This window comes from Dermacentor silvarum, chromosome 5 (genome assembly GCF_013339745.2).
Source record: "Dermacentor silvarum isolate Dsil-2018 chromosome 5, BIME_Dsil_1.4, whole genome shotgun sequence".
Lineage (NCBI taxonomy): Eukaryota > Metazoa > Arthropoda > Arachnida > Ixodida > Ixodidae > Dermacentor > Dermacentor silvarum.
In genome coordinates, this window is record NC_051158.1 from 82,670,571 (window position 1) to 82,698,447 (window position 27,877).

A 27,877-nucleotide genomic window follows, 5' to 3' on the forward strand; every position below is an offset into this window, starting at 1 on the left:
GCACCTTTCCTATGCAGTATCTCTTGTGAAGCTTGGCCTGCATGGAGCAAAATTTAAAGACTAACTGTGCACGCCGGATGAAGAAGTGGCGACATTATGCACACAATGTTCGTTGGCTTGCGCTGCATGGAGCGAAAAGAGACGGATGCCGCCGCATTGCTGCGAGCATATATGCAATGTGCAAACTACAACGTAGCTGTTTCCAGTACTATTTCGGTCTGACAACATGTAAATGTCTAATAATATGTACATTTCCAATTATCTCTATATTACACTCGTAAGATTTCTTTGTAGCCATCAGCGGAAAAAGGAGATTGCTGCCGCTTACTTTGTGAATGTGGTCAAATGGGCTATTTATAATGTACCTTCTACTCTAGAATCTAAAAAACAAAATCAAGCTGAAACTTCTTCGGGAGTCTTCTAAGCATGCAAAAGCATTGTGCCACTTACCCTTCAGCATGCAGCCCGGTGTCATTATCAGTGTTATGACAATTGATCCGGCCAGTACAATCGACAGCACTGTGGCGACACAAACTGGTGCGGACGGAGGTGCAAGGTGCATTGATAACGCAAGAAAAGTACTGCAGGTGGTGGCACCATGTGCGCCGAAGATGTTCCAATCATCATAAGCCGTTATCACTCTTTAGCTCCTTGTCCATTCGTGTCAAACCATTATGAACCATGATCAAAGGACTCCCGCGGCGGCACGAATTGATCAAACGTACTCTGGCATGGCCACGCGGACCGTATCTTGAAAGCGATCGGCAAAGCGGACACGGAGACTCGACTGCTGATAACTCCACGCACTGCGTTTTCGCTGCTTCGTTTGAGTTCAAACGCCAGGCAGCACAAAGGTAAAGTCGCTCACTGCTGTGGGCTCATCTTGAAAGCGATCGTCTTACACGAGGGACAGACGCACGGACAGTTTTCTCGTTGGGTAAGCATAGAAATGCTTACGCATTTAAAACGGAACCCATCTCTCGATGACTATCAACGGTAATGCGTTTAGCATTGAATCAATATACAGTCTAGACCGCTTATAACCTAAGTCACCGAGTCGTGAATATCTGCACCATAAGTGGTGCACTATATCTGCACTATAACCAAAACAGTGATTTTCAAGCCCTGCAGTATGCATAACATGTAGACCAAGCAGCCGCACGTATCCGAGAATCGAAGCATGCGACTGGGAGTTTTGCATCCATGTAAATTTACGAACGTTGAAAGGTTAATGTCCAAGTACCCACGATCTTCGCATGAAGCAGACGAAGTAATGATTTTTTTTTTTAATGTAGCAGTTTCGCCCAAAAGGCAAAGCATCAATTGCGATAGGAAATTAGCAGAGAGCTTTAAGGAGTAGGGATAGTAGTTTTATTGGCTGCATAAACTTGACAGATTCGCTTACTAACTGAAATAACAAGCGTGGTGTCAACGCACACAAGCAAACGTGAATAAACTCGATGACCGCAGACAATCGCTGTCAAAATGCGGGCGTGGGGAAGCGCGGCCTCCGCAGCGATCGAATGTTTGTGCGGTCTATCGCTTCAACGAAAACTTAGCGGGGTAAGCACAGCGCACACAAAGGTCAGAGCCGTGTGGAGATCGCTTTCAAGATACGGTGCACGCGACAACACCGACAGCCGGCACAGGCGCAAAGTACAAGAACACATTTGTTGGCAGTGTAGAAGCCGCCCCCCCCCGCCCCCCCTCCCGCACTGCCTTCCCGCTTTGCTCCTTTCGCATGGGAGATTGCGTCGCCAGCTAATCTTGCGCCCGGTTGCAAGATACGCATTTGGTGCCGCAGCACAGCGTCGCCCCCATTCCCTCCCTTTTGTTTGTTGCTCTGCAGATTCCTGGATCCATTATTGCATCAATTGGCCTCAAGCAGCTTACTCTGTGTCGCCTTTATGCAGTGTACGGTGGTACCGTACACGTGTATAAGGAAGCCTCTGTCACACCATATGCATCCACTGCAGCCTTCGTCATTCCACATATGATCGTCGCACGGCAGTTCAAACTAGACCATAGGACAACATCAACTGCCGCAGAACTTGCTGCTATCCGGGAGGCACTTCGATTTCTCTCCAAGGAGCCTCCTCGCGTATGGGCGATAATCTGCGATTCCAAGCCAGCTCTTCAAACCATTGACTGTGTTCTCAGGCGGGGCCCGTATTATTCAATGGCTATAGAAATCGCAGAGCTTCTTGACCATGCAAATAGAAATGGGCACATTAGCATCTTTCAATGGATACGTTCACGCAGTGGTGCGATAGGGAACGAACAGGCAGACGTTGAGGCGAAAGCTGCCTTAAATAATGCGACTGAAGTACGCATTCCATTCTCACGGACAGACACAAATGCCCTACTTCGTTGCGTAATGCGCAATTGTACGTTGGAGCACTGGACCCAGCCAGATCGTGAACACAAGCGAGTGCATAAATGGGGCCCAGAAATGAAATACCGCATTCCTCACAAGCTCAAAAGAAGCCAAACACACATGGTGCACCGGATTCGCCTTGGTGTCGCATTCACGAATTGTTATAGACATATGACTGGTTGCAGTGACATTAGCCCCAATTGTGAATACTGCCAGGTACCAGAAACACTTGATCATATATTTTGCGTTTGTCCCGCGCACGCGCAAGAACGACAGAAACTGGTCTCTTCAATTGCAAAAGTCGATAAGAGGCCCCTATCAGACGAGTTTCTTTTAGGTCCTTGCCAATGCAAACAGTGCAGCCCTGATAACCAGTGCCGCTTTAGTCTTTCTACAAGCCACTGGGCTGGACGCACCACTTTAGCGATGCCACAAAATTGTAAACTTGTATATACATACCTCCTCCTCTTATCATCACCATTCATTCACCCTTTTCCTCCCCTTCCCTTTTCCCCAGTGCAGAGTAGCAGGCCAGAGCAAGTTACAGCTCAGGCCGACATCTCCGCCTTTCTGTAAATAAATTTCTCTCTTACTCACAATAGGCAAAATGTCGCTGCAAGAAACATCACTCAGAATTAACAAATGCAGTATATGTTTATTTTAGGATGTGGACAATAACTTTTTTTTAATTCCTAGATTGAACAGCAAATAGCTGCCTTGCAGCTAACGTAACCTCAGTGGCAACAACGTTGACAACCATGTCATCACAGTTGGACGGTGGCTTCAACATTCATCTGCGCTTTGTATGGTTCCAGGGCGGGTGTCACCTCCTTCTCCACAAACTCCTTCACCTGCAAAGATTGTCGAGCATGTTTTGCATGTCACTGCATAACTTAACCTGTCCTTAAAAAAAAAAGAATCATGTAAACTACCTAGTTTCGGATTTAGCCTCCCTGCTAAATTTTATGTGTGAAATACGAGTCGATGTGTCACGGCAACGAATACAATTGCCAGCCCTGCAGTTCTTCAAAGGTTGCTTTGATATAATATACGTATCTTTCTAAATTTCCAAGCAATAATAGGTGGTGTCAAAATCCACGCCTCAGTGACACTTTCCTCTGAGCAACAGAAACGTATCTCAAAGGCTATATTTTTGTGCACTGCATGTGTCAGAAGTGATTGCAGGATCCAGAAACACATCATGGCCACCACGTCTTGGACATCGCCTATAATTTGTTGAATGTGATCAATTAGCAAAGCCACAAAGTCATTAGAAGCCAGAAGCCAGGGACGCTATCTTGTACACGTTTGAAAAGCCAACGTTCTGTTTCGTCTTACGCGATTGGGGGGCTGTAGGTCGCGCCGATATCGTGGTCTAGGCCAATCTAGCCCCCCCCCCCCCAATTGCTTGAGGCAAAACCGAATACCGGCTTTTCGAACGCGTACAAGATAGCGGCCCTGAATGATAAAGTACTGCTCATCATTCCCGTGCCGGCGAACCGCCACGTTTGCAGCGCTTCTCTGGACTCGTAGCACCAGATTTTCCTCTAATAATTTAGAAACTCTATAGAAACCAAATTGGTTCCAAGGGAAGGGAGTATCACAGAGAGAGAGAGAGAAAAGTCATAAGGGAAAGGCAGGGAGGTTAACCAGGCTGAGCCCGGTAGGCTACCCTGCATTGGGGAAGGGGGAGAAGGGATTGAAAGAGGAGAAGGAAGAAAGAAGTTCACAGTTCACACTTTGCACATTTACACTCAAGCGTTCGTCGCTAAGTTTCGTCACAGGCGGTCATGCAGGCTTGTGCACTTCAAAAAGCGCAGCAGCGCCTTTGTAGCCCTGTACATAGAAGACGCACGAGGCCACGGGCCCAAGATCTTCTCCTCCGTAAAAGGCCTGTCGTCTAAGTGCCCCAAAGCAGTCCGAAAGGCAATCCTCTCTTCTTCGTATCTAGGGCAGTCACATAAGAGATGTCTGGTGGTTTCCTCAACACCACATGTGCTGCAATTGGCACTGTCCGCCATTCCAATTAGGAATGAATAAAAAAAAAAAAAATTAAATTATGGGGTTTTACGTGCCAAAACCAGTTCTGATTATGAGGCACGCCGTAGTGGGGGACTCCGGAAATTTGGACCACCTGGGGTTCTTTAACGTGCACCTAAATCTAAGTACACGGGTGTTTTCGCATTTCGCCCCCATAAGGAATGAATAGGAGTTTGTAAAAGAAACTCCTAATCGCAGGCGGCACAGTAAGGTTTCTTCATGTCGTTTAAAACCGGGTAAAAGTCGTAATTGCATCTGTGGGTCCATGGCGTATCACAGAGGGTGACAGAGTAGCCGGTGTTGTCACGAGATTAGGAAATTTGCAGGCATGGGGTGGAATCGGCTGATGCAGGGTTAAATGGAAGCCTCTGGGGGATGCTTTCATCCTTCAGTATGCTTGATGATGATGATGACTATCAAGGGGAAAGGCACGCAGCAGAGAAACACCAATAGGCAACACCCAATGTCACAAACAGCTAGTGTGCAGTTGCCAAGGCACAAGAAGTTGCCTCTTCAGCTACCAGTTGACATCAGCATATGTGACAAGCTTTGAGAAGCTAAAGCTTAACAAAAAAAGTTGAACAAGAGGCCAAACATTCATCTTAAGAAACACAGGGTGTGTTAAGACAAGGAAGAAAGGAAACAAGTAAGTGTTCTGAACGCACAGCTACTCTGACTCACAGTTTTAAAAATTTAATTCTTTCTTTCACCAGCAAGAGACTAAAACATATCGACCCCCCCTATGTAGTCAGTACACTTCCATTAATTCGACTTCAGTTAAAATTAATTTTTCGTTAATTTGATCACGACCAAAAGTCCTGGCCCACACCCATGCATCTTTATGGGCTGAAACTTTTGTTATTCCGATCCTAAAGTTGGCCTTTGGTGGATAATTCAAACTTGGCCAGTCAGCATGCATACGCCTGACTCCTATGGTGACCCCAATAGTGGCCCCTTTACTGGAAACGTCTGTCTCAGAAGAGCTTAGGGGACAGTGAGTGCGTTGAACACATGTTATCTATCGTCAAAAATGCCTGTTTTCAAGCAACGGTAGTCACAATGTCCGATCACAATATCTACCCGATTCCAACACGCGCCTTTTTTTTTCCCCACAGGAAAATTGGACCAATCACCGCAACCCCGTTCACAACGTTTGTATGCTTTGTCGCATAACGCAGCTATATTGCGGCAAAGGTGACTTTAGGCAACCGGCCACCACTGTGCAATACACATCCTTGCCCATTTTTCTTTTTAAAAAATCGGGTGCGCGTTAGATTTCCACTTTGTTTAGGAGCTGTAATGTTGTCTCTGCATTGGTTTTCTACTTTGGACAGAATCAGGCAAATACTGCTAAATGAATTAGCAATGTGTTTGAATTTTTTTCTGCATATTGTTTAATTTGACCCACCAGATAATTCAGTCGATTTCATTGGTTCCGCCAGGGTCGAATAAATGGAAGTCGACTGTACTTGCTTAATGGGCGAAAAGGGAAACCGAGGAGCTCTATTTTTCTGTTGGACTCAACCACAACAAGCCAACAGACAATGAAGCCAAGGACAGCGTAGTGGAAATTACCTGAAATGTAGAAATGATAAAGTAAATGGAAATGAAAGTGGACGAAGAGGTAACTTGTTATAGGGTGAATAGAACTCGCATATCTTGCATTAAGTATGCAGTTCGCTATCACTTGAGCTGTGGCAACGGCTGTTCTCGCGTTCACTTTCTTGGCTAGTTTGCGCTTGTGTACAAGATCTGGCCATGGGAGTTTCAGCCAGCACCACTCATGGCCTTATCATTTGAACATTTCAATTAAAAAGCAGGCACGTGATTGCCCCGACGCTTTAGTTGGCTTCATTGTCTGTTGGGTTCATGTGGTTGTGTCTAACTGCTTAATAAAGTGAAGTGAAGCCACTCGGCTTGTGTCATCACTTTTTTCTTTTCCTTTTGTCCTTTTCACACAATGGCCGAGCAAGGTGCCGAGTGTGCACAGGACGACCCACCTGTTCAGGGGCCCGGCCAGTGAATGACGAAGGGTGCAGCAGTGAGTCGAGCTGCTGGTGAATCGGGGCAAAGTAGGAGTCGGCCCGGACGCGCTCCACCAGGTCATTGGGCAGGCCTTTCTCCTTGACCTGGGAGGCCGCCTCGTGTGACAGGACGCGGATGCGCTCGTGGCAGTCCTGCGAGAAAACCAAGACTATTGTACTCGTAGCCATATACAGTCAAACCTCGATATAACGAACCTGGATTTAACGAAATTTGCGATGTAACGAACCATTTTTATTTCCCCATCTTAGTTCTATTGGATTAACGAAACCTTGATATAACGAAATTGTCGATATAACAAAGTTTTTCGATGTAAGTACAATTTCGTTATATCGAGGTTTGACTGCACTGCGGATGCCATCATCAGCAGCAGCCATTGTGTGAACATCAGCACCAAGTGCGTGGCATCAGAATGTTTTAGTATGTTGTTAACAACTGCATCACATTTCCACTACTTCCACATACCAGTTGCATACTGCCATGTGTCATCATTTTACTGGTGCCTCTTTTGAGCGGATTATCACTGTTATCAAGCTATCGCTTTGCGTCTACTGTAGCTTAAGTTTTACGAACACTGTCACCAGTTCTGTGGCAAAAAAGACATGTCTAATCAGGTTGAGTATATGTGGGTACCAACGGTTGGTTGCCCTGGAATTGTATTGTGAGACATGTACAGTTAAAGCTCGATATAACAAAGTCGGTAAAATCAGCACTTCATTATATCAAAACTTTTGTTATATATTCAAAATTCAAACTTCTACGCAATAAGTACAGTCATGGATGGATTTTTCTTAAAAGGAAGGAGCCACACAGTTTCCCAAATGATCAGGCAGTCATAAAATATGCATTTCAGTGAGAAAAAAAATTTGTTTTGTTCAATTTGAGAGTCGCCGACGAAAGATACGATTTCATATTGTGTTGACGTTACCTTCACGTCAGCAGTACAAGGCAAAGTCAGCGACTCTTTCGCGTTCACTCAGCTGCTGCGGCCAATGGTGTCGCCCTCAGTGGAATGACGCTATTATGAAGAGTACAGGCAAAGGGGAACGATTGCTTCGTCTGCCTCTTGCTTCAAAGCGTCTCCGAAACTTGAGATTACGCGACCTCTAGCACTAAATGCACAGGAAAGTAGTGCACATGACGCCACACATGGCCATCTTGACTTTGCGTCTGCCACAGATTGCATAAAAGATAGGGCACGTGGGCCACGTATGCACTCAGTTGTGCTGACAAGCCCTGTGCAACCACAACCAGGCTAGAGAAGAGACGCGCACACACTTTCCCCCTTATTACGCACTTTATCACATTCGAATAGTTCAGGTGTCCGCCTCGAGCGAGAGAGTAGCGGTGTCCATGAAACATTATGCTTTGGAGGCGACATGAAGCTTCCTCTTTTTCGGTGGTTTTCTCAGCGTCAGCATCTCTTGTGAGCACACCACTCTTACTATATATGGTGCTTCGGTGGTGCGTAGAGGCGGAATCTATGGAAAATAGCAACAGAGAGCCAACAGCGATGTTTTCGTGGATAGTTCATACGGTGACAACTGATGGGTTGATGGGCTAAATGGTTAATCTTGAGGCGTTCACTATAACGACCTTTAAGAATAACAAACAAGTTGCCGCAGTCCCCTGAAGTTCGTTATATCGAGATTTCACTGTATTGAGGTCCAAAATACATGTTGTTCTATGGGCAAGAAGTTATAAAAACTGAAATGATTCATTATATCCAGAATTCCGTTATATTCAAGCACGTTACGATATTTAACTGTGTGCATTATATGTAACAGATTGAACTGACCCACAATATCCAGTTCAATGGCTGACAACTGCACTGCTGTTGCTGTGGTTCAAGTGTTGCTTCTTTTTCTGGGCACAAATTCACCAGATAAAAAGTTGCACTCACATCTCACACCTTTAGAACTGTTTGGCTCTAAACCTACGATATGATAATATGCAGCGAAAAGAACAGTTTCAGGTCTTCATTGCCGTCGCAGTAAAACGTCATGGAAGTCTCCCACGTATGTCTAGCTCGAGTCTCTCTGCTCGATACCTGTCGGTTGCCGCCGGCCTTAACCATGGCCATGATGATGTTCTCGGTGGCCATGAAGGGCAACTCCTGGCGGATGTGGGCCTTGATCACCTCGGGGTAGACAACCAGGCCCTCGGAGATGTTCTGCAGGGTGTTGAGCACCACATCCGCTGTGAGGAACGCCTCGCCCAAGCTGATGCGCCTACATGACATGGGAAGAGATCGTGATGGAGCAGCTAAGTTTACAGGAATGCAACCTAACAAACATTGTGCTTCAACCAACTACCATAGACTTTCGTTAATTCGAGTCCGGCTAAGCTAGTGGCAACAAAAGTCGCATCAAGTATTTTTGGCGTTGCTGAAAATTTGTCGCATCGCAGGGCGAACTGGCAAACTATTTAGCTTAGGTGTAAGCTACCACCACCTGGTTCGCAATTGTTGCAGGGTTGTGCGATAAATGTGGAATACCGATTGTGCGGCAGACCATATGAAAGACTACATGTTGTGGTCCATAGACAGCGATAAAGTGCTGCACGAGAGTGACGACAATGGACATAAAGTTGAATTCCTATTATGAGAAGGTAAACTTCACTCATTCAATCTTTTTCTGATTTCCAGGTACGCAACACCTTTCTTACAAAATAGAGTGCACGTTGCATTTCTGCTTTATTTAGGTGTTCTAATGTCATTTCTACATTAGCTTTGTACAGTCGACTTCCATTAATTCGATCCTGACAAGACGGGCACAATCAATCGAATTATCCGACGGGTTGAATTAAGCTAGAGGCAGAAAAAACGCTGAAACACACTGCCGATTTATTTGGCAGTATATGCCCGATACTAACACGCTCCCGAATCAAACGTGCAAGTAGAAAGCTAACGTAGAAATGCCATTAACGCTCCTAAACAAAGTAGAAATCGAAGCTGCACCCGATTTTCTAGCAAAAAAAAATGTAGCATGCCTCCGATTATGGCAATATGAAAAAGACGAAACCAATGAACTTTACGTTCCCAGAATGGAAATTTATTTACTTAATGTACATTGTCATCACTCTCAAACAGTGTTTTATCGCTGTCTATGTCGGCTATACAGTCCATAGTGCATCTGATAGTACTGGATTTATTAAACGACTTTGCAACAATCCCAAACAGGATGGTGGTCCACGTCTAGACTAACCACTTTGCTAGTTCGTAATTGTGATGCATGCAATTCTCCGGAACGCCAGAAACGCATGACGCAACTTGCTGTTGCTAGGTTAGCATGTAAAATAACATCTTTTGAATGAGCTTTCGTAACAGAAGCGGTGCATCGTTGCCGTCACACTATACTAAAACTACTACTGTTGCCATCTTGTGATGGCACTGACACTGACTAGGCTGGCTCCAATGGGAGGCTGTTGCAAAGGTTTTTGGTTTCGTATCCAATGGTTTCATATCCGATTGTGCTGCACAGGCTATTTTTGGCACAATTTTGTTTGGAAAAAAAAAAAAGATGCACATTAGAATCATGTCAGTGCTGTAATCATTTACCATGAGCTATCGTGGTCACTAGAAAATCTTCCTAGAGCAGGCCTAAAATAGGCGTTTTCGTGAGGACATCTTGATGTGCACCGTATATATATTTAGTATTGGACACTTTCACTAAAGGAATCGCTAATTGGGTCATCATAGGGCCCAGGTGCATGCATACTGACCGGTTATATTCAAATTATCCAGTGATGGCCAGTTTTAGGATGGAAGTTTAGGGCCATAGAAATGTGTGGGTGCCAGCTGGGACCTGAAGTTGCGATAAAATTGACCGAAACGTTGAATGAAATGGAATTGAATTAATGGAAGTCTACCGTACTTCGAAACCACAAAACTAGGTGTGTTTTAGATTTGGGTGCACGTTAGAATCTGGCAGACACTGCCAAATGAAGTAGCCATATGTTTGGGCATTTTTTTCAGCCTCTTTAGAGCTTTTACCGAGCATTTCACTGTGCATTTAGCAAGGTGGTAAAAATGAGCTCGTCAGTCACGTAGCTACACACAAAACCACAAATTAAATCTGTAAGCAGCACAGAATCCCTGTTTTTGTACCTAATTAACCACAAGGAAATATTGAAAAACTGAAGTACAATGTGGGGGACACAAGTTATACAGTCGAATCTTGATAATTCGAACTCAAAGCGGCCCGAAAATTTGTTCGAATTAAAAGAAGGACGTATTTTTGAAGTATTCGTGCACCAAAGCACGATGCACAAACGGTGCGAGTCATGAAATATCGCGGCGCGCTAGCGCATAGCCAGCGCGGGCCACGAAACTGCCCATGCCGGCAAACGCTCGCTTCCCGATAATGGCAGAAAACGAAACTTCAGCAAGCGGGCGGCACTGGCACGGCGACGGGTGCACGCGGAGACCGTCGAAGGTGAGAGAGGAGGTCGACAGGGAAGCGGATTTGGTCTCGGCAACTCCGCACTTTCGGTGGCAGTGGCTTCAGTGGCTCCCCTCGCCCTCCCTCTCAACTCCCTCCCAGCTCCCTCACCTTCGACTGTCTCCGTGCGCGCCCGCTGCAGTGTCGGCGCCACCTTACCTCGCTTCCTTAAGTTTCGGTTTCTGCCATTATCGGGAACGAGCGTTTGCCGGCATGGGCAGTTACGTTGGCTGGACTGGGCCTCCGCCGCTGCTTCCCTCTGCACTGCAGCCGCAGCGTGCAAGGTCAACATGTGACAAGAAAATAGAGGAAGCATAAAGGAGAAGGGTTCACTGCCATTTTCTCCGCGTGGCTGAGACGTCGGCACTAGAGTGTACTAGTATACGGTTGTCTAGTACACTCTAGTCGGCACGTACACGTGTTTTGGCGCGACGCAGAAACGGCGACCTTGCCATTTGAAAGAGAGAAATTTCCGCCACGGGTGCCATTGAGGGGTCTCTCCTGAGCTTTTGCTCTATGGCGGGGTCGGAGCAATGCCGGTCACAGGCGCCGCCGCGTGATTTGGCGCGCTGCTAGGAACATTGTCGGTGCGCGGTACGTTCGAATTAACCGCCGCAAATGCTTTGACGTTCGAATTACCGGGTGTTTTTGCCCATTAGAAATCACGTAACTTTGACGGGACCACAGCGTCAGTTCAAATAAACCGGCAGTTCGAATTAAGCGTGTTCGAATTAACGAGATTCGACTGTACACACATTTCGCCTTCGGGTGCAGCTCCACATGCGGCGAAGCCACACGTCGCATACACATGCATTATCAACAGCTGTAAAGCTGCGTAACTCGTGGTTAAAGCAGTCTGCACACGACATGGGCACGCAGGCGCGTGCCGCTGTAGTACATGCAGACCCACCGGTTGGCGCTGTCGTCGAGGGTGCGCTCCATCCACTGGGTGGCCTGCGTGGCGAGTGGGTCGGCCACAAGCGCCATCAGGTGACGCGACAGGGCGCAACACCGCTCGCTCCGCATTGGGTTGCGCTTGTATGGCATCGCGGATGACCCGATCTGAGTCTTCTCAAAGGGCTCCTCCACTTCCTTCATGTGCGCCAGCAGTCGGAGGTCGGTGCAGATCTGTGCGTGCGAAAACAATGTGGCGAGAGATGGGCAGGTCTTTAACCTCTCACTGCCCAAACACTTTTGATGCAAATAGCATTGTTTGGAAACTTTGCCCACGTTGCAGTATGTATCTAACCTCTTTCACATCCAGTGACCTAAGTTGTCTACTAACTTGTGCCACTAAGTATGCGCTACCTGCTGTCTTCCTGAGCAGACAGTGCAGGCCACAGGGCATGTGACACAATGGGCATGTCCTCGAACACACAACTTCGTCAATGTGTGTGTGATATTGGTATGTGCCCATTCTTGGCCAATCCCCCGTAATGTGCAAAGGTGACACAAGGGGTATGTAGCCCTAAATATATATTAGAACAACAGCGCTCCATCCACAACACACACCTTAGCGTTGAGTATGGCCGCTTGATAAAGAGCCTTGGCAACAAAGTTGCAGCCAGTATACTAGGGATACTTCAAATGGGGTGTAGCGATTGCAACAAGATCCACTGTGTCATGGTATCGTTCGGCATTGTGATTGACAGGGCAACTGCCAGTTCGTGTGTCTGCTGATGTGCCCATAAACCTTTGTAATTCACGGATGCCATGAGGACATGGCAATGGGAATGAAATATTGATCATAATATAATCATCATAATGCATAAAACATATCGTCGATGCTTTTGATCTGCAGTTGAAAGTAGTATCTATAGCCATCCAATTCTTTAATAATATCACACAAGTGCTTTATCCCCACGCATTACTGATAACGCGCAAGGACATGCCCCATGCTTCGCTGAAGTGCACGCAGGTTACAATGGCCCGTCAGTGGCCATAGCTTCGCTGTTATGTTTCCTTCTTTCTTTGTAGATTGTCTCAGCTACTGAGACTAGTAATCCGTCCGGATAGCCAGAGGCTTTCAGGCGTGTAGCTGGTGCTCAAAAGCTACCATTTAGTCTGTGGCGGCAGGACCGGTCTAATGAGTTAGACCGCTCCATTTCAGTTGGCAGTAAGCGCTCGTCCTCGTTTCTCAGTGTCGCTTGTCTTGTTTCGCGCTACGCTATGCAGTCTCTTGCAAGTCACTGACTCGTGTTGTGGTTGGCACTCGCGTGATATTGACAGGCGTGCTTGTTTATTTTGATCTGGTGACCACATTTCACCAGCTAACAAATGTTGTCGCTCAGCTCAAGACATGCCTTTCTGTATCGGAAGTTCCTCAAATGTTATCGCTGGTTATCGCTGTTATCGCACGCAATCGGGTACCCTGCGATGAGTCATGTACAAATAGCCGACACGCTTGACCAGGAGATCAGATTTTCGACGATCGCCAACCTTGCTCGCTGCTACCGTTGTGTTTGAGTGTTACTTGCATAGCTGGGCACAAGTTCACCCCTGTAAAAAATTAAATTCGTAACCCACAGTGTGGAGGACGCAGCGTCACCTACCGTCGGTGCTGGCGTGCCTTTCAGAATGTACCACACCGTGCCAATTTTTACGGATAACAGTGCGCAATTAAGTGAACGCTCACCTTGTGAACCGAGGCACCGAGGCTGGCCAGCGCCGCGAGGCAGTCGATGTCGACCTTGCGACTGTAGGTCTGGCCGCAGATGATGTAGGTCCTGCAAAGTGTCAACATGAATCAGCAGCAATCCAGAAGTGTCCCTCACTTTATCGCAATGTGTTACGCACGGCATCCCATGTGGTCACAAAAGCCGGTTGCAGAAATGGCCCACAGCATGCAACTGGAGCACAGAACATGTAAAAGAGACTCACGTTATTCGCTAGGAATGCCACGCTGATCATAGCATGATCTGTGTAATTACTACGATGAGCTTTCACATGCCAAAGCAATACAGTCAAACCTGGATATAACGAAGTTGTACCTGCATCGAAAAACTTCGTTATATCGAGGTTTTGTTAATTCGATAGAACTAAGATGTGGAAATAAAAATAGTTCATTACATCGAGAATTTCGTTAAATCGAGGTTCGTTATATCGAGGTTTGACTGTAGAGGTGTTATGACGCACCACCATGTCTCATTGTACGAAATACAGAAACAATTTGTATTTGGGGCGTTAAAAGGGCCTTCGCAACATTTTTTTTAAACATGGTAGCAAAGTCATCTCAGCCACTACAGAACACTGTCATAATCAATTGCGCTAAATATCATGCTAGTACGCGCACTGCACAGAGCCTACAATTGAAAGACCACATGCAGACCGAATGCAGTCAATCTTGAACGTGACTTTGCTAAATGTAAAATTTATTATTTATACCCGGGTAGGACCCAGGTAGACATTTACGACATCAGCAACAGTCATCAGCAAGAGCTGCGCCGCTTCTCCAAAAAACAACAACGTCGTCAACCCAAGCATTTCCTTTTTATCATCTGCATGGCGTATTTGCATGCTCCTGCACATTTTGCATATGTGAAACTGTGCAAGAACTGTGAAACCGTCTCCACAAAAACCATCGTGTCCAACACCGATCGCTCCTTAATAGTAGTAAGAAAATGTATGCGCTTTGACTACATTTTTGCTACCGGTTGAGTGAAACATGGGGGAAAATTGGGGATGCAATGTGCCAACCACCACATTTTGGAGGCATTGTGTTTACTGAGAATATGAAACTAAAGAAGCTAATTAACATGCAACGAAATTAAAAATTATAGGCATCACATTATGAAGCAGGAAGATGGCAACGTGGATTACAGGGCAAACAAGGGATTAGGGTGCTTCTAAAAACACGACACATATTCAACCATCGAACATTACTATCCTTATACTTTTCATTTATTTATTCACACATTAACTGCTGCGTTACTTGTTGGGGAAACACTTAAGTAACCCATTTAATCTCACTGCAAATCCTGCAGAATCAGGCTATTAGGATAACTACATTTAGCCCATATAACCACGACGCCTCATATGCTTTGCAAACTAATCACTTTCTCTCAGTCGCAAAACACGTTAAATATAACCTCGGTACCTTTTTGTTCTGATAAATCAATCACACACGATGGAATAGCTCTATACTAAAGTTTTCTCTAATAAATACTAATGTTACTAGGTTTGCACTAAATAGGAGATTCATTTTACCCAAGATACATACTAATTATGGTAAGCAGAACGTCCATTTTTCCTCCGTCGCTTTCTAGAACACACTACCATTAGATATAATAACATCTACAGTTCACAAATTTAAGAAACCAAGAAAATACATTCTGTTTTGGGCTGATGCTTAGTTAATTACAACATTCTCTCAGTATGCCTTCATTTAGTTTTCATTGTGATACCATAATACGTATTGCTGTTTGATGTGCTTGTTATGTGTATGTATTCGAGTTCACCAATTAGGCTATGTACATCATGCCACTTATACTTCTAATTTATATTAGTGTTTAACGAGATTATGCGACAGTGCTCTTTTAAATGCTTCTTATTTATGCACATTTCATTCTTTAATTATGCTTTTTGTTGTAAACCTCTAATTGTTCCTTGTTCATGATTTGTTGCTACTGTGATCTGTCCTTTATAATTCTTAGTTTAGAAAGAGATGTCCCATTGAAGTCTTTGACTTCGGAACCTCCTCCTGTATATAAAAATCCTGTAATCTTTCTAATCATCACAATAAAACCGATTCACATGATTGTAACCAATACTACATAGTTGAGATTAAGAGAAAGTAGTGGAGTTCGGCAGGTCATGTAATGTATACAACAGATAAATGAATGTCTATTGCAAATTGAACCTCGATATAACAAACACAGATATAAATATTCATGCAGATCCCATGCACTGTGGGAATCAGTGTAAACAAAGCCTTCCGTAATGTTTGCTTTGATTGATGATAATTGGTGGTGATGTTGACAGCGCATGTTTTGCAGCACTCGATGCAACATGAGAGCGCTGAACTGATGTCAAAGCGTTACCTTGCTCACACTTGTGTTTGTCTACTTAGTGCGCAGAATACGCAGCAAGACGTGTTTGCTCGAGGTGTCGTTGCGTGCCATTGTCCATAGCCTGCGAGAAGATTAGCACTGTCATTGCCCCACACGGTGCATTGTATCGTGGCACAAGTGTTGATCTGCTGGACGGCCGCTTGCGCAGTGCCGTCTCGATGCTGCGGTGCTTTAACGCAGCTTTGTGTCTGCACTCCCTACGTCAGTTGTCCACTTGCACGAACTTGCAACAGTGTTTTATTTTTCAGAAGCAACAGAAATGTACGGTGCCGTGCCTTGAATTTACACTTCTCCAACTTGTCCGCATCTGTTGCCATGTCTAGTAGTAGCGACCCCAAACGAGGCAAGCTTTCTGACGTCGCCTTTCGCCTTTCTCGTTCGTGATCCTGCCATGCAGACTGTAAATGCACTCAACCAACCCCGACGCTACACGCAAGACAGCAGTAGCAGCCAAAAAGTTGAAAGAAGAGGCAGAGAAAGCTTTGTTTTACAATATTCTGATATAACAAAGAAAATGTAAAATATGTAAATTTTTTGTGTGCCTAAATCAGCGTGTACGTCTATAACAAATATCAGATATAACAAAGGTATTTTCGTGTTGAATGCAATATCGTTATAACAAGGTTCAACTGTAGATTAACAGAATGGTTGCCAAGGGAGGGAAAACACAGTAGAGGATCAGGTGGAGTGACGGAATTGGAAAATTTGCAGGCATAGGATGCAACCAGCAGATGCAAGACAAGGGTAACGACGGATCACTGGGAGAAGTCTTCATGCTGGAGCATACTTAAATAGACTGATGATGGTGACCACGTGGCAGCAAGAGAGATGCAGCGGGGAAAAAAAATAGTCAAATCTCGACATAACGAATTTGTACTTGCAGCGAAAACTTCGTTATATCGAAAATTTCGTTATATCGAGGTTTCATTAATTCAATAGCACTAAGATGGGGAAATGAAAATAGTTTGTTACATCGTGAATTTCGTTAAATCGAGGTGCGTTATATTGAGGTTTGAGTGTAGTCGCAGGAGAGAAAGAACGCAGGAAGTCCAAGCGTACTTCTCGAATCCGGCCATCTTTGTGACAAGCCGATCGAGCTCCTGCACCTTGGCGTGGTCACCCTCGAAGAGCTGCAGGAAGCTGGCCTGGGTGCCCGTGGTGCCCTTTACGCCACGGAAGCGCAGGTCCGCCTGCGCCCGCTCCAAGTTGCGCAGGTCCATCAGCAAGTCCTGCACCCACAGGCACGCCCGCTTGCCGACCGTCGTCAGCTGTGCCGGCCTGCGTGCACGTCACAACAGAGCTGTGAAACACGACTTCCGCAGCTGAGCGTCATAAATCTTTCGTTACCGCACCTATAGAAATCGATTAATTTGAAAAAAACGCACTTCTACGCACTGTTAAATGTTTCCGTTGGAATTCGTCTACTGGCAACATCATGCACCGCGTGAAATGACGACCGAGCTTTAGCTATTTGTCTGATTCGACCATTTTTGGCAAATTGGGAAGTCTGGAAAAGCAAAACTTCGACTGGAAGTAACGTCAAAGCTAGCGTCCAGTGCTCATAGCACTTCCTCAATAAAATGACACAAAATTTGCGATTTGGTCGACTTGACAACATCATTCTTAAATGACAGCAGTATGAAGACACAGAAGCTTCTCTCGGGCTGTCTGACTTTCCGATCCGACGTCCAGGCTGTTTTAACGATGTCTCAAACAACAGTAGATGCTTACGAATGAGTGTTATTTTGATAGTTGTGTTTGACCAATATCAAGCGCCACTTTATTTTTTTCCCTCCTTGGGTTGTATTTACCCACCAGTGTGTCAACACACGTACAAATTATTACAGGCAATCCTTCCTGTCGTGCGCGGTTCTCACTCACACAAGAGCGTGCAGCCAATTTCTGACTGATCTTCGACGAAACCTTGACTAGCTGTCTAATCTCTTACAATCTGAACACAACTTGTGCAAGTGCCCTTATTCCTCATTGTACAATATTGTTCAATCTCCCTGTGGAGCGCTCCACTACTGTACAGCACTGTACATGATCTGACAAAGCACGTGGAGCCTCCAGCGCCAGTTGAACGTGCACTAGACCACCATCTTGCTTGCACAGAAAAGCTGATCGAATGAAACACTACTCAATTATGAGGAGGCTTCTGCATGCTGCCTGACTTGACAACCATTGCTTCACGAGCCTAAGGAATCTAGTAAACAAGGAAGCAGGTACCCGCTGCAATGAGTTAAAGATGCTCCCTGTACAATCGGAACTTACCTGCTTTCACATTTGCGAAGCGACTGCTTTTCCCTCATAGCATGGGTATCCTTATGCTATGGTGTTGGCATCAATACTAACCAGAGTATTGATGCCAACAAATCTTCATAATAATTTTATTGCGTGATCTGACTTACAAAAGTTGGGAACTAGGAACCGGGTGCATATTTTAGATTTTTTTTACTCTCAGTACTTATACTACTAAAAATAGTCAGTAAATTATTACTTCCATTCGTGGTCCTTGAGATGCTTGCTTGAAGTTTCACATAAGAATTCTCAAAAAATATCTGAGAATTATTACTCTTTTACATCCATTCAAAATACCAGTGATCAGGCTATAAATTTATGTATTGCGGTATATGTTAGGACTATTATGTCTTGAATTAAGATGTTAAAACCAAAAATGAGCACATTTCTAGCAGTAATCAAACAGTTAAAGGCAACTGCAAAAGAGTTCCACTTTGGCTGAAAATTCCACCTAGAAATGGGCAGTACAGTCAACTTCCATTAATTCGACCTTGATCAGACCAATAGAACTGATAGACTCATCTGGTGGGCCACTTTGAAACACGAGGCAGTATTTGTGCCATCCTAACATGCCCCCAAATTCAATGCTTATTGACTTTCTATATATTCAAAATGGAAAACTAACATAGAAGTGGCATTAGAGCTCCTATACAAAGTAGAAATCTAACACGCACCCAATTTTTTTAAAAAGCAAGAAAAATGTAGCATGCCTGCGATTCTGGCAACTAAAGGAATGGTGAAATCAGCTAACTTTACCTTCACAGAATATAAATTTATTTACGCTTAATCTATATCGACGTCACCCTTACACGGCACTTTATCACCGTCTTTAGACCACATGTCGTCCTCCATACAGGACATGTGATATTCCACATTTGTTGAACAACTCTGCAGCAACCACAAACGGGATCGTAGCCCGCACCTAGACTAACCACTTTGCTAGTTCGTCCTGCGACCCACGCATTTCTTGGGAACACCAGAGACACAAGGCACAACTTTGTTGCCAGTCGCTTAGCATGTGAAATAACATGTTTTGCAATCAAAGTCTGAAAGTGGTGTGTCACTGTCGCCATCTGACAATGGCGGATGGATCTGACGGTAGGCTGTTAAGAACACCATGAATGCTGTTTTGTGTGTGACTGCACCGTGCAGGCAATTTTCAGACCAGTTTCCTTTTTAAAAAATGTGTGCCTTAGAAAAAGGTAAGTACGGTAATCATTAATTGTATGCTGCCAGTTCCACATTCAAATTTTCTTAGGGCAAGCCGAAAATGGGCTTTTTCGCCGGAAATTAATGTGTATTTGACACATTCGCTGTCCCCTAATACTGCGAAGACAGACGCTGCAACCACTGTGGTCATGATTGGGGTCACCATTGGTGCCTGGTGCATTTATTTATTGCAATACCCTCAGGGCCCAAGTGGCATTACAGAGGGGGTGGGTACATTCTGATTATACAAGCGCAATAATGTAAACCACAACAAATTATGCAAGAAAAAAAAGAAAAAAATGGTGATTAACAGAGCAGGTTATTTTAACAGGTCAATACCAAAGGCTTTGAATGACAATACCGTTGCAACATTATTGTACATTCGTGTCAACCAGTCAATTTCAAGTTATCCATCGAAGTAAAGAAATTTTTGGCACATGAAAACGTATTTGCATCAGTCATAATCTTTGATTAACTTAATAGAAAAATCTAATTAGCTGGACTCATATTAAAGTCTACAGTACAAACCACCAAAGCAATCTTAGCAAAGATGTAGGAATGATAACTGTCCAATTTTGCAGCTGACAGCCCTTAAATAGCGCTAAGCAGACAACACAATTGTGGTCCACCTACAAGACAACTGGTAGGTCTATCATTCCGGCAGTTTCGTTAGTGAGAGAGTGAAACAATGTTACCAAAAGCTTTCTTTCACTTACTGGAAGTGCGTGTAGCCAAGTGTCGGAATCATGGCGTACTCGGTTGCAAACTTTGCAAGCCGCTGGATGCAACGGGCAAGCTATGGAGGAGAGAAACGGTTACTGAATGACCCAACATTATCATATAAAAATATCGTAATTGTGAATGATGAAATAGGTTTTCCAGAAAACCACGAGGTGTAGGCAGGTTCACCAAAGAGAACTGCTTTTCCTTTCCAAGGGCACAGTATGGGTTTACTTCTGGTATGCCTCATTGATATTGATTGATTGGCTTTAACATGCCAAAGTCCCAAAGATTCGTATGGCTGTAATAAGTACACGAGTGCTCACAATACATGCATCAGCAGATCTTCCAGTACTAAAATATGAAAAATACTACAGTCACAGACAAGCAATACTAAAAGTTGGTGAAACAAATACTAAAAATCATTTCGATTACTCAAGCTGTTGACCCTTTATTAAAAGATTCACAGACATTGTTCTGTATAGATGCTGTGAAAACGCACATACTCTGCTCTATAGTCATAGCTGGAATTATGTGCACTACACAGAAATGAAAGTATTCACAACATTTATTTACGAAATATTCATGCAACAGTGCCTGAAATTTCGGTTGCTATTACCCTGTTTCTAGGGGGTAGGTGGCCGTGATGTGGTGAGGTCTTAACGAACGAGCGGGTTAAAAAAAAATCACTGAAAAATTGTTTGGTGAATGTATTCCTTTGAAATCACTGTTGCCCTAAGCTCGATGCAAATCAAAGGCAGTAAAATTATTGGCACTATTATGACAATCGTAAACAAGCTATAAAACAAGGCACTTCACAACAGATTCGTAAAAGATAGCAGCTATGACATTGCCACTGAAACACTGCAGCATGTCTGACACTGGCAAGCAGCTAGCCATGCGCTTTGATATATTTAGGTGTAGAAACTCCCAAGTTGTCATTTATTATTATACATGTGTTTACAAGCATAGTACTAAAAGAATTTTGTGTTGGTACACATGCAGCTTCACGTCTTCTCATAAGAGTGGCTTATTCTGTTTGGTTTGCACCACTATAAGACAGAGCAGCAGCTTGCAACTTGGCTACAAATTTTGAGGTACTGATTTGTGACACAAAATTTGTGGTACTGATTGCGAACACTGTATATTTTCATATTTCAAGCTCTTCTTCTGAGCTTGAAAACATTTCAGTCAGCATACCTTCAGGAATAGGAGTGACACGTCAGTGTGCAAGAGCAACATGTGTAGTATGCATTTACCTTGGGCAGAAGGATTCCAAAGGCCTCCTTGAGTTGGATCAAATCCTGCACCAGAGACAAGCACCAGTTACGAATCTGTCGCATCGCTAAAGATCATGCCCACAGTACCACAACAAGATGACACAGCAGTTTTATTAGGTACACTCTCTTTTTGTCTTTAAAACAAGCCTGAAATTACGTGGCACGTCAGCAAATTGCCACAACAGTGAAAATTACCAGTGGCAACAAACTAAACACACTGATAAACATCATATATTATAGTCTGCATTTGACCAGCACAACAAGGCTGGAGCAGTATTCTCGAGCAATCGCTTTTGGGAATACGATCACTTTTGCGAGATCCCGAGTGACTCAACGCCGGATGCATAGGCATATCCTCGTTGGTCCCTTTGTACCCAATTGGGTACCTTGCCTTTGGTCCTTTTCGAAATTAGCTCGTAAGAGATTACATAAAATAATAATTCCAGATATAAAGCTGGATGCTTATGGAACTATACAGAAAGGGTTTTGTGATCTTCTGTCAAAACTGACACCAACTTGATCTAACCCCTTCGTTGTCACACACGAGAAGAGCACCTATGAAGGGCATTTCGAATATGACAAGTTGACACACAAACCCGTATGCAGCATCGACATATGCCAGCCTACCACGCAACATTACACATTCTTCTCTGTGCTTAGGCCAAGAAAAACATTTTTTTTTACAATAAATGTAAGCGGACAGTTAAATTCTCCACTTACATGGAAATGCTGTCATTCAGCACTTAGCCAGTGTACTTAAAAAAAAAAAAATTGTTTATGTTCCTAGTGTACCAGTCGGTAATAAGAACTCACTTGAAAAACAACTGCCACACAGCTGTATCAGGTCTGGGGAGGGTATACGACTGTGTTACATAAAATTCGCCTATGAAATCACATCGTGCAAGCGTACAGGGAGAAACAAAACAAGCGATGAATGACATGTTTCATGACAATTCATGGCTTGCGTCGCCAAGTCTTGGCCCATAAAGATGTATGGGCACCAGACATAATCCTCGGTCACGATTTCATTAAAAGAAACGTTTAATTACCCGAATTCTGCTGTAGCAGCGTCTAACTGTCACACAAGTAATGGCATGTCCTGCATTACATGGAATCTCCTACTATCACCGGCCCTCGATATCAGAGTGGCTTCAACAACCTCTCGTGTAACTTTATCTACATTTCTATACAAAACAGAACACTTAATGAACAAGGGTTTGCACCCACAATCACTGCAAGGCACAGAAACATGACCATCTCGGTATCGGTTCAATTTTTGCCTAAGTTCTCTTAACCTATCATTCAGGCACCTCCCAGACTGCCCAATGTAAACTTTCCCGCATGATAACGGTTCCTTTTCGAAATAAACACTCAGTTGAAAGTTAGCGCTCGTCCTGTTCTTTCGTTCTTGTCCCTGTCTTCTAGCGCTATGACCACCTCTGATGCTATTACAAGCCATGCTTTTTACTGGAATACTACTTCATTACTTGATAAAAATGACATCGTTCCTGTGAACTTGTTCAGTTGTCATCTCGCAATACTAAACAGCCAACATACTAAACGGCTTTCACACACATGAATTTATTCCAGTTTCCTGCTGTAATTCCAATTTTCTACTGCCTAAAGTTCACTCTAATCATGGTAAAACAGGCACTGAAAACTAACATCTTCATTCACGACAGTACAAGATGTGGAATGGTTTGCCATATTCACTAAACTCTCAATCATCCTTTTATGCATCTGAACTCGAGCCGGATTCATCATTACTTGTATAACTAACCTTCACATCCCTTGTTATTTTACTTTCTCATATTTGTATGCATTATATGCTAGTCTTCTTTTTTTGTACGTAATCATAGCAATTTATTTTTACTTCACAACTGTTGTACTTTCGTTACAATGTACTATATCACATGATACTGTTCTTTTGTTTTAATGTTTTCTTGCGATGTTCTTTGTAGTTCGCTGCCTTTCTTTCATATTTTCCCATCTTTTACTATTAACCGAGGGTGCCCCTGCAGTTTGAAGCCTCGTCTGTGTATTATCTCTAACGCACTCACTGTCCTAGGATAATAAACTGAATAATAACAAAAAGAGAGAGAGAGAACAACAAAGTACTACACAACAAAGAAGCTGCCCAGACTGCTTAACCTAAACTGCAAGGGCATAGCGCACACACATATTGACATTTCACCCCTAACAAAATATACAGTCAAACCTCTACATAACGAACACAGATATAACTAAGATAATGTAAAATGTTTCTTGCCAATTTCAGTGTGTCGCGAACATATGCTTGTAACGATTATGGGATATAACACACATAGTTACGGGTCAAATCCGACTTTGCTATAACAAGGTTCAACTGTAGTTGGTGATAAAACCCGCAATGGCACACTCAGCTGCAGTTTGGTACAGCCCACTGAGCAACAATTCGCAAGTCGTTGGGCAAGGTGGGCACGCACCGTGTTGTCACCAACATAGCAGGAGGTGGCGCCCAGGTGGATGATGGATGCCGCCTTGGGGCACTGCTTGGCAAAGACGTGCACGTGGGCCATCACGTCGTGGCGCGTCAGGCGCTCCTCTTCAGCCGCCGCCGCAAAGTCGATGTCGTCCACGTGCTCCTGCATCTCCTTGATCTGCTCGTCGGTGATGGGGACCCCCAGGGACTGCGTGCAAGCAAGAAAATGCAACGTGACTGAACAGTTGATTGAGTGATGGACTGACTGATCAACCAGCCAACTGATTGGCTTTTAGCATCCTAAAGGAACACGGGCATTATAAGTGGCAGCCCAGCAGCAGTTCGGCATAGCCACTGAGTAACGATTGGCGAGTTGTTGGCCAAGATGGGCACGCACCGGGCTGTCACCAACAAAGCAGGACTGATTGCCTGCACAGGTGTTCTTTAACATGCACTCAGATTGAATAAGTTGGCGAGTGAGTGAGTTGGTAAAAAAAAAATTTAATTTGTGGAGTTTTACGTGCCAAAACCAAGCTATGATTATGAGGCACACCGTAGGCGGTGATTCCGGGTTAATTTTGACCCCCTGTAATCCTTTAACCTGCACCAGATGCACGGCAGAAGCGAGTTGGTAAATGAGCGAGATAGGCCTGCACACCCGCACGCAAAGAAGAGAGCGCAATGTGGCTGAACTGTTCATTGGTTGAATGGTTGATTGATCAGCCAACCGATTGGTTTTAACGTCCTTATGCCAACACAGGCACTCTAATAGACAGCTCCCAGATTATCTTGGAATGTGTCGAGTACAACTAACAGCCATAAAGGACACACCAGACAGGGGCAATGGAGCACGAACTACTAACTACTTATTGTCACTGGAATGTTGCCCATGTATGAGCTGTCATCACGAAAGCCTGTGCAGATGCTGAAGTTGGAAAGTCTAACAACAAAGAAAAACAAATAGAAGCTGGGAAGAAGGAATGAACACAGTAACAAAACAGCCGATAAAGCTCATGATTAGATCTCCCCAGGTCTCTCTTTTTTTTTTTTTTTCACTAAAAAGCACCTAATTTTATGTGTAAGCTTTTTTTGCATTCCACCCCCACTGGAAAGGTTGGGAATCGAATCCGCTACCTCGTCCTCAGCAGCAAAACGCCCTAATGGCTGTGCCACCGCAGTGGGTCATCACGTTATTTCACCTTCTGGAAACACTGCATAGGTCAAAACTCGTTATAACGAAGTTTCTTTTGATGCTAACACCTTCACCTGACACCTTCATTATATCCAAGATTCCTTATAAGCATGCATATCCGTTACATGCCGATATTGATGAGGGACATTTTAGATTTACTTCATTGTATCCGATAATCCGCAATACTGAGGTTCAACTGTACATATGACCTCCAGCGAGACTCATTAAACGTAAGATCTTTCATCTTGCTAGGCCGTTTTCCACCAATGGCCTCAAGAATTCTGTCCATTCACATTGTTCGTGGTACTTTTTTTTTTTTTTTTTTGCCATCAACTTCAGTGAGGTTGGCAAGATGAAATAGATTAGGGTATTACAAGGGCACATGCTGTCAAACATGCCTATGAATGCTAGAATGCTGTGCATAATGACAGTTGTCCCTGTATTTTGTAACGATGTCACCACATTTATTATCATTCTTTTTAAAATAAGGTATGCACTGCGAGCAGGATCTAAATATGACAGCTGTCTCTATGTGTAGCTGTAATTGCCTCGTAGACTGAAGTTGTAATATGATGGCTGGCAGGTGCCTGGTACAGTGATCTGCGTGCGTGCTAACATTAACTGAATTTGCAGGTTTAGAATGGCACTTACTGGCGTTTATTTTGGTGAAGCAGCACATTTGGCAAAAACATGCTCACACAAGCATGAATGATAAGGACATACAGAGGAGCTGAGTATGTCCAGTGCCTGTGTATGTCCTCACCATACATGTTTGTGTGAAAGTGTTTTTTGCAAGTGAGCTGTTCGCTAGAATTTTGGGTCACCAACTAGCTCATCATTTCCTATTAATCCAAATTAGGCAAGCAAAAGATTCAATTTAGCCACAACTAAATTTCTGTAGGTTTTTTTTTTTCCTTGCCCCCACCGCTACATATAAGCTGGCAAAAATAAGTCATGTACACAAACATGTACACCATGACTGAAGGCCCAACACACCTATAGCACTGTGTAAGAAAGCAGCCGTAAAATCCCGAGAGATGCCCCACGCCCGAAAGATAACCCACCCCTCCAGCACGACTACAGTGACTTTTCCATCGCCAACATGGACAGCACACTGAAAGTTAGCCCACCTCATATTTTCACTCAATTTTAGGTGGGCTATCTCTCGGGATTTTACGGTAGTTGTGGCAACAGATGAAAAATGGAGCACAGAGGCATGTTCCAGTTAAGCTTTATGAAGTGTGACATATGGGCAGTTTGATTGTCAATAATATTGATCTACGTTGAACATTTTGAGTATGATCAAAGCGCAAATTAAGTGGACGTCGGTATAACTTCAATGTAGTCGAAAGTGTTCATAGAACAAGGCGGGTATTAAAAGACGTCTAGGAGTATTAAAAGAGTATAAGTTATGCTCTATGGGTGTTTACGTTATCACTAACATAAAAGAACAAGTACACTGATCAATATTCGTCTTTTACAGGAATGCGATGATGTCAAGACAAGTTTCAGTGTCCCCACATTCTTCAACTTTCTGCTGAAACTGCTAAGCTTTCACATTTGCCCAATGCTTCAAACATTCGTAAACCCTGACATAAATGCTTTATAATGTTCACTAATTGCAAGTTAATGTATATGTATACAAATTAATATGTCGTGCTAGAAGAAAATGCTCCTCGACTTGCATACAGTGAACCCGATTATGCCACTCGCCCAGCTTAGCTCTTCTCGCGGTGAAAAAAATACCGCTTTGCGCACAATCTTATCGGTCTGTCTAGACACGAGCAGCAGAAAACCGCGTGCTCACGACGAGTTCGTCTGCTACGAGACTACGCCGGTCCCTGCACATTAATTAGCGCTGGTTGCCACACACAGCCTACAGCGTCTTAATTGTTCTATGCTTGTACTAAAACGCTCCGCAGTTATACCTTTTCGGCTGTAGCCAGGTAGATCCATAACTTCCTCCAGGTCGAGAACTTCTTTTGGTCGCTCCACACGAAAGACATCTCGGCGCTTGCATAGCGCGAGGACAGCGGAGTCTGATATTTGGTGTGTGCGCTCATGACGGCTCAATTACAGTACACTGTAGCTCAATTACGCGAATCAAACTTTTTCGGGGCAAGATGAAGCTTAGCGGTAAGCGGCGGCACAAAAATCCAGCGACCGCTCTTCTTCGCCTCAACCTCACGAGATGACCTTCCACGGCCGCACACGCCTTCGTCTTCCTCCTCTCCGCTCGGGCGTATCTTATCGCCACAACGACATCGGGAGTGTTCCGACGGGTCTGACGACTCACTGCTGCTGCCCCAATCGTCGTCCGATGTAATAAATAACTTCGCGCGACTGTTGCGACCCCGGCTATCTGGAGCTGTAATTATAATTTCAATGAACCACCCCGAGCCCGCTATGCGGGGTTTACGGACGGTACACGAGTATGCGTGACAAGACTGTTGAAGAGAGCGCCGCGTGTAAATTCAAATGAGAAACAGCTGCGCTCAACAGCTGACTGGACGTATCACAGGAGCACGCACGCCGTGCACAGGAGTGAGTGAACGAAGTGAACCACGATCACTTTGGAGTACACTCTACTTTCATTCAAGGCAACGCTTCTAGACCATCCAGACCTGAAAACAAGAGCTGCCGCAGCCACAGTGCCAAACGTACAGTTAAAAAAATTGTATTTTTGTCACTTAATAAGCGCCATCAAAGGTATTTGTATTTCGCTTCGTGCCGCGTGCTGCAT

General features: G+C 44.3%; 1 protein-coding gene across 1 annotated transcript; it reads right to left on the bottom strand.

The window, feature by feature from the left end:
* Positions 1 to 3,012: 3,012 nt before the first annotated feature.
* On the bottom strand, positions 3,013 to 27,685 carry LOC119453554 (adenylosuccinate lyase). The gene is made up of 10 exons (XM_037715606.2): positions 27,063 to 27,685; positions 23,947 to 24,150; positions 21,461 to 21,505; positions 20,198 to 20,277; positions 17,031 to 17,249; positions 13,538 to 13,628; positions 11,813 to 12,030; positions 8,511 to 8,691; positions 6,418 to 6,594; positions 3,013 to 3,228 (listed from the first exon to the last, which is right to left on the bottom strand). Exons 1-10 carry the CDS (start codon positions 27,195 to 27,197, stop codon positions 3,142 to 3,144), a joined length of 1,437 nt encoding a protein of 478 aa, XP_037571534.1. The 5' UTR covers positions 27,198 to 27,685; the 3' UTR covers positions 3,013 to 3,141.
* Positions 27,686 to 27,877: the final 192 nt, after the last annotated feature.